General features: G+C 47.3%; 1 protein-coding gene across 3 annotated transcripts in view; it reads left to right on the top strand.

Moving 5' to 3' along the window:
• The first annotated feature begins 5,032 nt into the window (after positions 1 to 5,032).
• The window catches only part of STARD8 (StAR related lipid transfer domain containing 8), a 106,396-nt gene continuing 99,107 nt past the window's right edge, over positions 5,033 to 12,321 (top strand). Inside the window, exons 1-2 of one of the 3 annotated variants that reach the window (XM_064518479.1) lie at positions 5,033 to 5,205; positions 6,699 to 7,231. In XM_064518479.1, coding sequence (XP_064374549.1) covers positions 5,103 to 5,205; positions 6,699 to 7,231 — 636 coding nt within the window. In that variant the 5' untranslated portion in view covers positions 5,033 to 5,102. Of the gene's footprint in view, positions 5,206 to 6,617; positions 7,232 to 12,321 lie in introns of those variants that run through there. The other 2 variants (XM_064518480.1, XM_064518481.1) reach the window with 2 other exon arrangements.

Raw genomic sequence — 12,321 nt, 5'->3', positions numbered from 1 at the left:
ATATAGGCACATTAAAGAATGATTGAAAAACTTCAGGTTTAGGCAGGTGAAGTACCTCAAGCTTATTTGATATTCACAGACTGCTTAGAATTCATGTTTATGATATTCCTTTAAAGTAATGTATGAAAGAGCTGAGAGTGCCTGTTCCCTGAATGGTGCTTTATCTTGTTCAGCCAGTTATATAATGTAAATCATATCCGCTGTATGATTTTTTTTTTCGTATTTCTCCAAAAATGCATCCACAACGATATTTTAATTTATGTTACGAAAATACGTGTGATAATTCAATTGTCATGCTTTTCAAGGTAAACCTTTTTGGTTTAAAGCTGGCTGAGGGAAGAGTAGCAAGGGGAAAAGCAGACTTCTTGCCTTAGTGAAGTATTTAACTTTTCTGTAGGGTAAGCAGATGATCTTATGACACATAAACCAGGCTTTCTTTCCCACTAATATTTTGATACAGCAACTGCAAGTGATAAATTGTATGCGAATTTCATTTTGATCTGTTGAAGAAATGAAAAGGCAAATAACTTGTTTTAACTTTAATATTGATAAATTAAAATACTCTGAAAAGGATGTGGACGATCTTATGTGCGGATTGAAAGTACTGTGTATGCTGTACTTCCGGCAGCCCGTGTTAGTGTTAATCTTTAAAATTGGTTTGGAATGCGTTGTCCGTTGTGTATCCTGAGCTACCAGGGTCTGGCTGTGTTGCGTGGAAGGCAGCTCCGTTGGGGCACAGAGCCCCTCTCCGAAGGCGTTGAGGCACTCTGAAAGGACTCCTGTGAGTACTTGGTCCAAAGGAAGGTGTTTCATGTGCCTTTTGGGCAATATGGGGTGAATTAAAGGAAGGTGGGGCAGAAAAACAGCTGAATTCTCTACTCTTTTACCCACAGAGTGCTTCTGAGCATTTAAATTGTGTGTATGGCACATTGGTGCGTTAGTAGCTGTTATTAGAAGCACCAGTGTAAGGTGCAAATCCTTATTTCCCCTCTCTGCTAGAACATAGCTGCTGTTACAGACATACGAATATTTGATGTTCTTATGTTTCACCCAGTTGTAGTAATGGTTTTTAGGAATAAGATCAGAATTTTGATCTCTCTATATTGGGCCTTTGCAGTACACCTTGATGTGCGGTAGGGAATCCAGGGTTTTGGTGTTCTGGGTGGAAAAAATCCCACCCTAAAATGCTTGTTACAGGTCCATGAGAAGGTATGCCTGAGCGTCAGTGATGCTTGGGTTCTGTGAAGACAAGACTGAAGAGGAGCGCTACGTCCGTAAGCCCAACAAGATAGAAGGGTGAGAATATCCCCAAGTCCCTGCCCACCGTTTCTTCCTGCTCCAGTGTCTAGCAACGTGTAGGCCTAGAGCGGAGCACGTCCGACAAGCAGGCACTCCAGGACTGTTTGAGGCTGAGCAATGGCATCAGCTTGCTCGTGCTTAAGTCTTGCCTTTGTACCTCTCTGGTTACACGGACTCTGCTAGGCTGAATAAACCGCTGCGCTGGCCTGCCCTTAAACCCTGCGTTTGTGCAGGCAGTCCCTCGCTATCGCTGCCTGCTGCCGCGGGGAGGAAGGTCTCGGTAACCACGTCAAAGATACAAACGCACCTGAGCGACTCTTACTGGTATTAAGTACACAGTGATTAAAGGGGAGGGAACTGAATTAAAGGTGTACAGATAAGGAAGGAGCAGAAACTTGATGGCAAGGTGGCTAATAAATGTCAATTTAAAAATATTACTGACTAGTACCGGAATCTGAGGCAATAACCTAAAGGTATGTCTGTGGTCTTGCGCTGCTGCATCGTGCTGCAAAGGGCATTTTTTTTTCCAGGAACCTGGCATGTTTGCTGGAGAACTTTTTGTTTGAGGAAGGTGGCAGCACTTTGGGGGGGCCCTCTTCACTCGCTTTTTTTTTTTTCTTAAATTGTGCCAAAAATATTCTGTAGTCACAGATGAATTGTCACTTAGAAGCAAAAGGTCCATAACTAACTACACCTTTAAATGCTGTCAGTTTTTCAGTTTAAAAGAAAAAAAACCCAAACTCCTGATGGTCACAAGAGGGCAGCATGACCTTGCAGTCTCTTAAAAATGCTAACTGTGATCTAGACAAAAGGGATTCTTTTCCCCTTTTTCTTGCATTTTCTTTTTCCATAGAAAGAGATTTAAGATGTGACGACTTGCTTTTTTTAATTTTTGCTTTTTTTAATTTTTCCTTTTTAGTGAGAATAATTGCTTGTAGTCAGTCTCAAAGAAATGAATTCTGAAGTTCCAAGTTGGGGCACAACCAACTTGTCAGACTAAAAATTGTGAGTATCTAACTTGTTTTATGCTATAGAGTCTCTATCTAGTTTGCCTTTTCTGTAATATTTATTGTATTTTTAGCAAGAATATTGCTTTTCATTTAACAAGGGGCAGAGTTTTTTTTAAAAGGACTGTTTACTGTGGCAAAGGGGAAATCATTAAATGTGTCTTTTTCCCCAGGATGATAACTATCAACATATGCATTCGAGTAACTTCAGTTAGAACTGTGTATAGGAAATCATTAAGACTTTTTGCATTATTGCCATCTATTGGTCACTGGATGTGTTTATGCTCTAAATTGTAGTGGCCTGTTACACTTCTGCAAATCTTGAAACAATTGCTCAGTGCAACTGATTTTACCCTTGCCCAAGTTATTGTTAGGTGACAAACTTAGCAAAATTTTAAGGTACACAGAGGCAGGAGTTAGTAAATTTTGTTTCTGGAGCAATGTTAGAGTAATCCAAGCAGTCTGTCTTGCGTATTAATAAAAGAGGTGTTATCAAGGGTATCAAAAGTGTCAAAAAGCTTGATTTTTTTGCAAAAGTAGTGTTTGCAATCTATGTAGCTTTGCCTTTGGAAGCAAAAATATTGCACCTAAAAACTGTTCTGAGGAGACCTTCATTATACAGAGGAATACATTGCTCTAATTTAACGAAGAATGTATCAGGAATTTGTCTCCTATCCCAAAGCTGAAAGTTTGCCTCCAGGTCACTGTTTCAAATTCAGCTTTAGTCTAAAGTGGTTAAAAGCTGTTAGCATTAGTCTTGTGTGGATTGAGTTTTATCTTTTTGGAGATCAAACAAATGAAATGAGATGATAACTGTTAACCCATAAGTGTCACTGACAACAGGAAGACGCAAATGGATTTTGAAGTTGGCAAAATCCTCGTCAGTCAGCCATGGCAGTTGCAGCTGTGAGAACAGAAATACAGTTGACATCAGCATCAAACTGCTCTCTAATGTAGATGTGCTGAGCACTAGAGTGTATGGGTTCACAGCATCAGTATTTGCAAAGTGGTAGGATGACAATTAAGGAGGAAGCTTCATATATTTCTCTCGCTACAAATAGGATGTATGTCGACGTTTTCTCAGGCTCCTCTTGTCACATCAAAATTGGTCTTTTCTCCTGGTGGCCTTGACCTAGCCCAAAGTGGAGGTATCTAGCAAAAAGCTCTGAGGGCAGCACATAGATTGGGAAGGTAGGGGAAATCTGTTCTATAATGAATCCTTCCTCTTTTTTCTACCTTTCCCCTTACAGGAATCATGTTTTGTTTCTAAAACCAGCTTTATCTTCCTGCAAAACAGCAGTGGAGGAAAATGCAGCTGAAAATAAGTTTCTGCCTGATGCCAGAAGCATTCAAGCGTGCTTAACTGCCTGCTGCTGGGAAGAAATCAACTTTGCGCTCCTACACCTGGAGATCCAGGCTTGAGAATGACTCTGCCCTCCTCCAGCGCAGCAGAAATACGAGTGCACCGAAAACCTTCCCCGTTGCATACACGCTGCAGCAGAGAGGGAAACCGAGGCAGTCCAAGCCCTCGTCTCTGGGGACATGCGGCAGAGGCTCTGTGACTTCCCTGCTCGGCAGGGAAAGGGTGAGCCTGCCTGCAGGTAGGCTGCGGAGCCCGGGAGGGTGGTGCGTGGCAGGGCTGCTGTGGGGGGGAGGAGGAGGAGGAGGAGACCCCAGCTGTGCTGCAGGGAAGGGGGGACCTCCACCTGCTGAAGGTGCTTGGGCAGCTGGGCCTGAGCAGGGCTGGAAACATCCTGCTTCTCTGAGCTCGGCAGCTGCTCCAAGGGTGGTGAGCGTCTGGGGCAGTGTGTGGTGGTGCTTGAAGTCTCTTAGCAGCAAATCTGGGGAACCTTCTGCAGCCCTGGGAGTTGGAGGCTTCGGTTTTTACCAGCATGTTTAGGAGGTTTAGGGGAGGGGAGTTGTTTGTGTGTCTTTTTTATTATTTTTGTTTTTTGCTAACTGATGTGTCCAAATGTTATGAAATGCAAATTCACAGCCCAGAAATAAAGGGTGTGTGCATAGGTGTTTTTATTCCCCCTGCCCCCAACCCTGAGGAGCCCTTGGTATCAGACAGAGCTAGCTCACAACCCGGGCAAAGCTGAAAGGTTCCAGTTTGAACCTTTCCTTGGGAAAGCAGCTGGGCAAAGGAAACTCCGGGCGCTCCAGGCTGGCAGGAGGAGGCAAAGCTGCAATCCCCTCTGAGATGCTGCTGCTGTGTTCAGGGAGGGGATGCCGTGCTCGCAGGGTGCCTCATGCAGGTTCGTGGTAGTGAATCAGTCGCAGCCCACTTCACAGGCAAGCAGACAGGAGTGCGGTTTTGCCTCTGGCAGCTCTTCATGCCCACAGCTCTGCATAGCGGTGTGGCTCTTGTCCAGGATAGTGGATCTAGCCTTTGGGTCCTTCTGCATGCTGCAGTGCAGCCCGGCACTGAAAATGCAATTCTTCCTCCCAAAAGAAGGCCTTCTTGCATGCAGCTCAGTGGTTAGTGACTACACTCTGTCTGGATAAAGCTTAAATTTAGCATTCTTTTCCTCTGAAAGCTAATCTTTTAAGGCTAATATTGTGTGTGCTGGATTGTATGTTAGGGCACATGAATGACTTTAGTAACAATTGAAAAATGAGGAATGTCAGGTGACTTTTCCGGTAAGATCACTGGCTGTTGTCACAGCAAACCCATAATTTCTGACCTTTGGCTCCCTTGACAGGTGATTGATGAAATGGCTGCAGGAGCTTTAAGCAAAGCCTGAGATTGCTAAATCTTCATGCTGTCCCTGTTCAGCCTAGGGGAAAGACTGCATGCCCTCCTCTTCCGTGCAAAGGTTTTGTGTGCGTTGGCATGTTCACTTCAGAAACCACCAAACAGTGTTGACAGGGAGAAATTTTCTGCAGAGCAGCAAAGGTAAGCTGGACCTGGCACACTGCATTGAGTAAAGCAGGTATCTGAATGGAGACATAAAATAAAATCGCAAAAGAGAACAATGTGATAGGGAGCTAATATACCTGTGGCTGTCCCTTTTTGACCGAACTAAGGGACGCTGCATTGCTTTGCTGTCATCTTTGTCTTGGAGGGAGTGCTTGGCAGAACTTGAAGTGCTGTGCTGGGGGCTGTGTGTGTGTGTGTGTGTGTGTGTGTGTGTGTGTGTGCGCTGGGGGCTGTGTGTGTGTGTGCGCGTGCGTGCCAAGGGACATGTCCTTGAGAGACAGAAGAAAGGAAACGCTTGTTTCTAGGGTTTATTCTAGGTTTTGTTCTCAGTACTAGAAAGAATAAGAAGCTATAAAAGTGTACTTGCCAATGTGGGAAGTATGGCTTCATTATTCCCACCTTGGTTATTTTCCTTGACCCTTGTCACCCTCTGCATGCATGTATTTCAGAGTTCAAAGCTATTCAGTTGTACAGGAAAATGAATAGGGAGAGTTTTGTTCAGTTTGTTACAGCCTTACTGTGCCTGGCACATTTATACATCTGGGCTTTCAAAGCCGTCTGTTTCTGATAAATCTGCTGTTTGTGTTTTACAATGAAGGAAGGGAACTGAATGTCAATAAGAGCCTTAGGGATTGAAGTCGTCTTTCAGTAAGACAGATGCAGGAGGACAGCAGCTGGGCAAACTTCTGCTGCACTGATACTTCCTTTTTGCCATAGGACTTGTGATGGGAGAGACTGTTCTCAACACAGCGTTGCCAGTCTTACCTGTACGTGGGAGAGGAGAAAATGGAGCAATCGATACCTATCTCAGCTGAACTTGTCCCTTGTACGCGTAGAAGGCATTGCCCCAGCTGCTCGTGTCACGTGCTACGATAACCTCTCCTATGCTGCACTGGCATGAAACAAAACTTCAGAGTCCAAATGAAACATGTCTCAACGAGGCCTTTCCAAACCCCATCTATTCCCCCAGCTCCATGATACTGGCAGGATAAAGAGTATACTGTGAAACACAAGCTCATTCTAAAGTCGTGAAAGGAGTGCCCTGTTTTAAGAGAAAAATAAGGAATGTAAAGCGAAAATGTGGGAATAGACTAAACAGTGGTCCTAGTGAAATTGCATGCATATCATCTTTTGCAAGAAGTGTTGGTGTAGAACACATGCAGGGAACTGCTATAGAACTTACAGCCACTTTTTTTTTATTCCAATATATACAAGGTATTTTAAAGCACCCGTGGACCTCTTTGAAAATTAGGCTAGCTATGCTTTATAGAGTACTGGAATGTTAAAAACAAAAGAGTTCAGATGCTGCAGTGAGTAAAATATGGACATACCTTGAATAAAAACATCCCTTTCCAATTGAATGGAATGGAAACAGGGAGCAAGAAAATAGGGAAAAACAAAATAAATGCCTTCTACTAGATGGTTCTACCTAAGGAAGAACTAACTGAAGTTGTTTTTTGCGTTGCCAGTTTTTTCATCAGGCAGTGATTTCTGTTCATGGGCAATGGATACCAAGAGTGATGACTACGGAAGAAAGCTGCCTTTTATTCCAGGCCAGCAGGATGAGCTTCTGACATTATACTCTCCAGTTAGCAATGAAGACGAAGCTGCTTGTGGCTTTTCCTGCCCAAGGTGCAGTGAGCCTAATCCCAAGGACGAACCCAACTGTGCATCAATAGAAGATGACTCCTCACGTTTCCCCATGAGAGTCTTGGAGCACCACCCCAGCGTTATCAGCTTCGCAGAGGACTGTGTGTGGCACAGGTGCTATGTCACGAACAAGAACAGACTTTTTGGCAGTGATGAAGTGTTGGTCCTTAATGAACTCTCCCAGCCAAAACATAGGCATCTGCTTGAGGAGGGTGAAACAGATCCAAGGTGGCAGCTTGAGTCACACAGGGCAGATCCGAGGAGAGACCGCTGCAGCCTGGACAGGGAGGAGGCAGAAGTGAACGCCTGTTACCTGTCTGCTGGAGAAGCAGAGACACAGCCTGGCTGCCTGGTAAGTTTATCTGTCTTTATGGCATATTTGCAACTAGAACCAAGGCATTCCAGAGGGGCTGGCGATTGCAGGTGCCTCTTAACTGTGCCCTCCAAATGTCTGAAAGGCTCACTTGAGATGTCCAGTTGCTCCTGAAATTTGGGCACTCCTGGCAGACTTCTGAGTGTCTTTGTCTTCTCTATATCCTCAACACCTGTCTCAGGCCAGTGAAGGTGTGCAGTTCAAATCCAGTATATGGAGTTGACTCTGTACCCTTTGATAGTCTGTCTTAAGCCCTGAAGGATTTCCACCAAAGCAGGAATTAGCTTCCTGCTCACCATGGTGGAGGTGGTCAGAGTGGAGCAGAGGTGAATCAAGGGACTGTGGCAAAATGCGTGCTCCTTGAGTAGCTCTGTGAAGTGTGGATTTAGCAAAGGCTGGCTTCCTACACATCTGTGTCTCTGGCTTTGCCTAAAGCTTTTCCTGGGGTTGTAGGACCAGCAGACTCTTGGGTGGACTCTCGGGCTAGTAACATTTTTGCTCCTGCTGCAGCATTTCTGTCTGTTGGGGTCCTGATGAGATCTCTGTCCCCCTTTAAATCCCTGTTCACAATAAACTCTCATAAGCATGATTATTGTTTGCTTGAAAGTGATTGATGGGCTCCAAAGCTCTTAAAGCCACGCACATGGGTGCGCACACCCCCCTGCCTTGTTTCCATAGCTGTTTTCCAAGCTAAAACCAGCTACTATGTAGATGCTGCATGGAAAGGGCCAAGGCCTCTGGGAAGGGAGCTCCCAACCCAGTCATTACCAGATTCAGCTGCATTCCAGACTGGGTGTTTTGGTTTGCTTTCTGGGTATGAAAAAACCACTTTTTTGTTTCTCTTGTAACAGACACTACAATGAAATTGTTGGACTCTGCTGATTCTAGGACTGTTCTTTCGCTGTTGAGCCAGCCGCTCTGCTCGAGCGCGGTGCAGTTTTTCTTCCCAGCCTAGCCCTTGTTTCACCTTTGCTCCTTCGTAGCTTTATTGTCAAGCAGCAGCGTGTCTTCCTGTGATGTGGTTGTGCTAAGAGGTGTCCGTTCATGAGCTGAGCAATCGGTTATAGCAGTGGTCAGGGAATTAGTTATTGCTTCACCCCTCCCTTGTATATGGCCAGGAGTTAATTTTCACCAGTTTTCTGACAGACTGTGTCTGTTCCTCTTCCCTGTGTTTGGGTCTGCTGCGGTGGGCATCCAGGAATCAGCATGGCACTTGATCTTTCTATTTGTACAGATGTGGTGGACTTCACGTGAACCAGCCTTAGACTGGCTAAACAACTTGCAGAAAAGTAATTTCTGAAAACAGGCTGAGCTCTCTAGCACCTAACACTTTTTGCTGCCATTAAAATAAGTATGCATATATGCTCTGCTCCATTCTTTGCTCGAGCAAGATGGGTGCTGCTAAGGAAAGCTTACGAGGTAAAGACACTTTGAATTTATAGATCTCTAGAGCTGCTGCTGCTTTTTCTTGCCCAGAACAAATTACTTATTAGTGTTCATACTTTCTCATTTCACAGAGGGGAAAATTAATAAAAATAGCTATCTGTTAGAGGATTTAATGAGATTTTAGAAGTGACCTGAGAGCCCCTGTAAAAGAACACCGTGCTGTTGCGAGAACGATGCTGTGGAGGATAGCAGCACGAATCCTGGGGCTAGCACCGCACGCCATCAATCTTCATGTTAGAGTTGCGCTGCCTTCAGCCTCGGCGTGGCTTTCCGACATAGCCAGGAGAAATCAAACGCGTTTAGCTGCTGAGAGGTTGTTTGCTGTGGGTTCTTGCTAGTAGTGTATCTAGCAATTCCCATTCTCCACCTGCTAGTGGGTGTCAGCCTGTGGTGCCTTGCCTGGTTCCTGGGGTCCCTGCAAGCCACTTAGGCTTCAGCTGGTGTGCGGCTTTAAATGTACCAGTCACTGCAACCCTCCTGATTGCATTTGCTGGCTCAAAGCTTGTAGGCTGCGCTCAAAGCATACAGATTGTGCGTGAATTGTCACCTAGTGCCCCGGCTGTGTCACGCTTAGTCCCACGAGGCTCTGGTGTGTCCAGGCTGCATCTCCCCACCAAGCCCCCAACGCTCGGACCAAGCTAAGAAGCGTATGTCCTGTCTTGTCCTGGGAGAACATATGTCCTTTCCTCCCCAAGGAGGAATTTGGAGTTTGTCCGTGCGCGTGTGTGTGTTTGCATCTTCGTGATGGATGGTAGCTGAATTTGGGGGTGAACACGGGCTCAGGCCGGTGTGTGACTGGCAACGTAATACAATAACTGGCTTTTCAGTCTCTGGGCTGGAAAAGCGTGCAGAGCATTCCCATTCCTGCTGCTCACTACTGCGGCAGCCGGTTCAGCTGAGGGAACCAGTAAGGGCAGCTTACCCTAACTGGAGTGGCTGCAAGAGGCCGATAAGAATCCAGGATCTTCTTGATCTGATCCACCTGCAGTGTCTCCAGCCTCTCCCGGAGCCGGCGGCTCTTTGAAGCTCTGTTACGCCTTTGAGGAGGGAGTGTGGAATGAGAACGCTGGTCTCCCTAAACAAGCATTTTCTTGTTATCCTAAGGTACATATTTAACCGCCTTGCTTACAGAAGCCAACTTCTCCCCCCGCCCCTTCCCATGTGGAAATTTCTCAGCCCACTGAATATTTTATTTTCTCTGTTCTACCAAGGCACTGGGCTTTCATCTCTGGCTGCGAAGCTTTGCTGTCAGTGCGTGAATTAACATATCTCTAGGCGGAAGAAACATCTCCGCTGGGGAATAAACACAATCTGTGGGGAGCTCTGAGCTCCGGACCTGTAATTCTTGGCTACTTGCGTTCCACACTCGCTAGGTGACCGCGCTTTTGGTACTCGTGGTGTAGAAGACCCTTTGCAGGGAGATCTTAATGGGTTTCCATGTTATTAGTGAGTGTTTCCTCAGTATGAGGCAGGTGACTGCTTTCATAACACTTGTTCCACTCATGTGCGTGCAGACTGAGCTGGAAGGAGCAGGTATGTTTCGAGCTGATTTCTGAGGACTGCAGGATGACTGTTTCCCCCGGGTTTGCTTTCCTTTCTCCTGCCCTCTTCCTTGGCTGTGCCCTTTGCCTCAAAGGCTGCAGCAGCGCCCTAGAAGACTCGCCTGCAGACGCTTGGATCCAGTGCCTTTTCCCTGTACGCGTTGATACTGATCTGACGTGTTGCAAGGGAAGGGGTTCAGGGTGTTGTCCTTTTGCCACGGGCAAGCTGGCCGTGAAGGCCTGCGCTGAGGATCCCAGAGCTTCCCCTGTGGCGGGGGGCCTGGCCCGGCCCGGATGGGAGCTTTCGGAAGGGTTTGGTTCTGGGGAGGCTGGTGCCGGGTGGAGCTGCCGCGGAGCCAAGCCGCCACGAGCTGCGCGTAGGCAGGGGCAGCGCAGAGCGACCTGCGCCTGGGCGAGGACGGTAACGAGGGCTGGCCCAGATGCTCGGGGGGGTGATTCGAGAGGGGGAAGGCGCTGAGAGAGCGGGGTGTGAGGAGGTGCGTGCGGAGGGTGTGGGAAGCAGGTCGTCTCCCCCGCGTACCGCACAGCGCACGCGGCAAGGTGCTGCTGGTGGGACTAGCCTGGGTGGGAGGCAGCGGGCGGCTGGAGACGTCCCTCGCGGCTCTCCGGGCCGAAACAGCTCTGTGCCGGCGAGCTGCCGCCACGCCGGGCTCGGCGCGGCCCTGCCGAGAGGCGGCCGTCCCTTTGGGTGCTGTGCTGTCCTTTCTGGAGAGACTCCCAGCAGCGGCGACAGGCTCTTTCCCCTATCGAGTGACGGGGCGCTTGCTTTTTCCATGCAACCCAAGGAGGGAAGAGTCCTTTCCTTGACATTATGCTCCATATTTGACTTCCTCCCAGCTGCCACTCCTGCCTGACGGTGTCTGCTTAAAGGAAAGAGAGGAGGGTGTTAGCAGTCTGCTCTGTTTCTCCCGCAATAACTGATGCCACCCAGCGCAAGGCAGGAATCTGTAATGATCTCATCAGCTTCTCTAAGGACAAGGCAGGAAGTAAATTTCAGAGCTCAGCAAGAACTGCTGGATTTCACTTGATTTGTGTTTTCTGGTTCTTCTCAAGTCTTATTCTGGCATGTTGCATTGCTGTCTCAGGATCATAAACAGATGTTGCAATTATTTATACCATGCACTTATTTAAAACCTCCCTCTCCCCATAATTCAGTCTCTCTTTAAAGAAACAAACAAACGCATCTGAGAGCCGGGCTGTGGCTGCTGCCTCTTTTTTCTCAGGGCTTCTGAATTCTTCACGGCAACGACGACAGAAGCCCCAAACACTGCAGAGCTGCAATCAGCACTGTAACCAGTGTGGTCTGGCATCGTGCCCTCAGCGTGGAAGGTTCCCGGGGAAAAAAGGCTGTGACAGGAATGGGAACCAGGCGGGAGCGCTGAGATGGGGCAGGAGTTCGCTCCGTCCTGGCAGATGGCTCACCCCTAACTGCCTCCAGGCATCTTTGTAATTAGAAAAGGAAAGGTGCTTTTGTTTTGATGTTGTATTTTAAGAGACTTGTAACCCAAACCTTCACAGTCAGGTTTGGATGTTTCCAGGCTGGTGGTTTGAATCTGAGAAACAAGTTCATGTTGCTGTTACTCTTCGTGTAAATGTCACTGGGGTCCTTTCCCTTGCTGAGCAGAAGAGCAAATAACAAATGCAGAACTGCAGAGCTCAGCATTTTTTGCTGGTTGAAGCTGTGTTGCTGTTTCAGTCTTTAAATAGTCCGAATAGAAATTCTGCTCTTTAAATCTTTGATTCCTTTGCTTTCCCTCCTGTAGTTCTTGATTTATTTTTGACGAGGGAGCTGGAATCCATAAATCCCGCACGGCGTTGGGAGCTGCCGCGTTGCTGGCGGCGTGGGTCCAAGGGCAGCGCGTTCCCCTCGGGGTGAGCCTGGCAGCCGGAGGCCCCGGGGCGGCGGGGGGCTGGGGGAAGAAAAGAATTCGCTGTTAAATAATAATGCTTTTGTGTGTGTGTGTGAGTGTTTGCATAAAGTGTTTTCTGAAGTTTCCTTTGAGTTTTTCTGGCACTGCCAAAGAAGGTTCGCAGCAGTGCGAGTGGCTCCCGTCCAGCCCT

This window comes from Dromaius novaehollandiae, chromosome 11 (genome assembly GCF_036370855.1).
Source record: "Dromaius novaehollandiae isolate bDroNov1 chromosome 11, bDroNov1.hap1, whole genome shotgun sequence".
In the NCBI taxonomy this organism is placed as follows: Eukaryota; Metazoa; Chordata; class Aves; order Casuariiformes; family Dromaiidae; genus Dromaius; species Dromaius novaehollandiae.
Note: the sequence above shows the minus strand (reverse complement) of the source record. Positions and strands in the feature narration are given on the sequence as shown.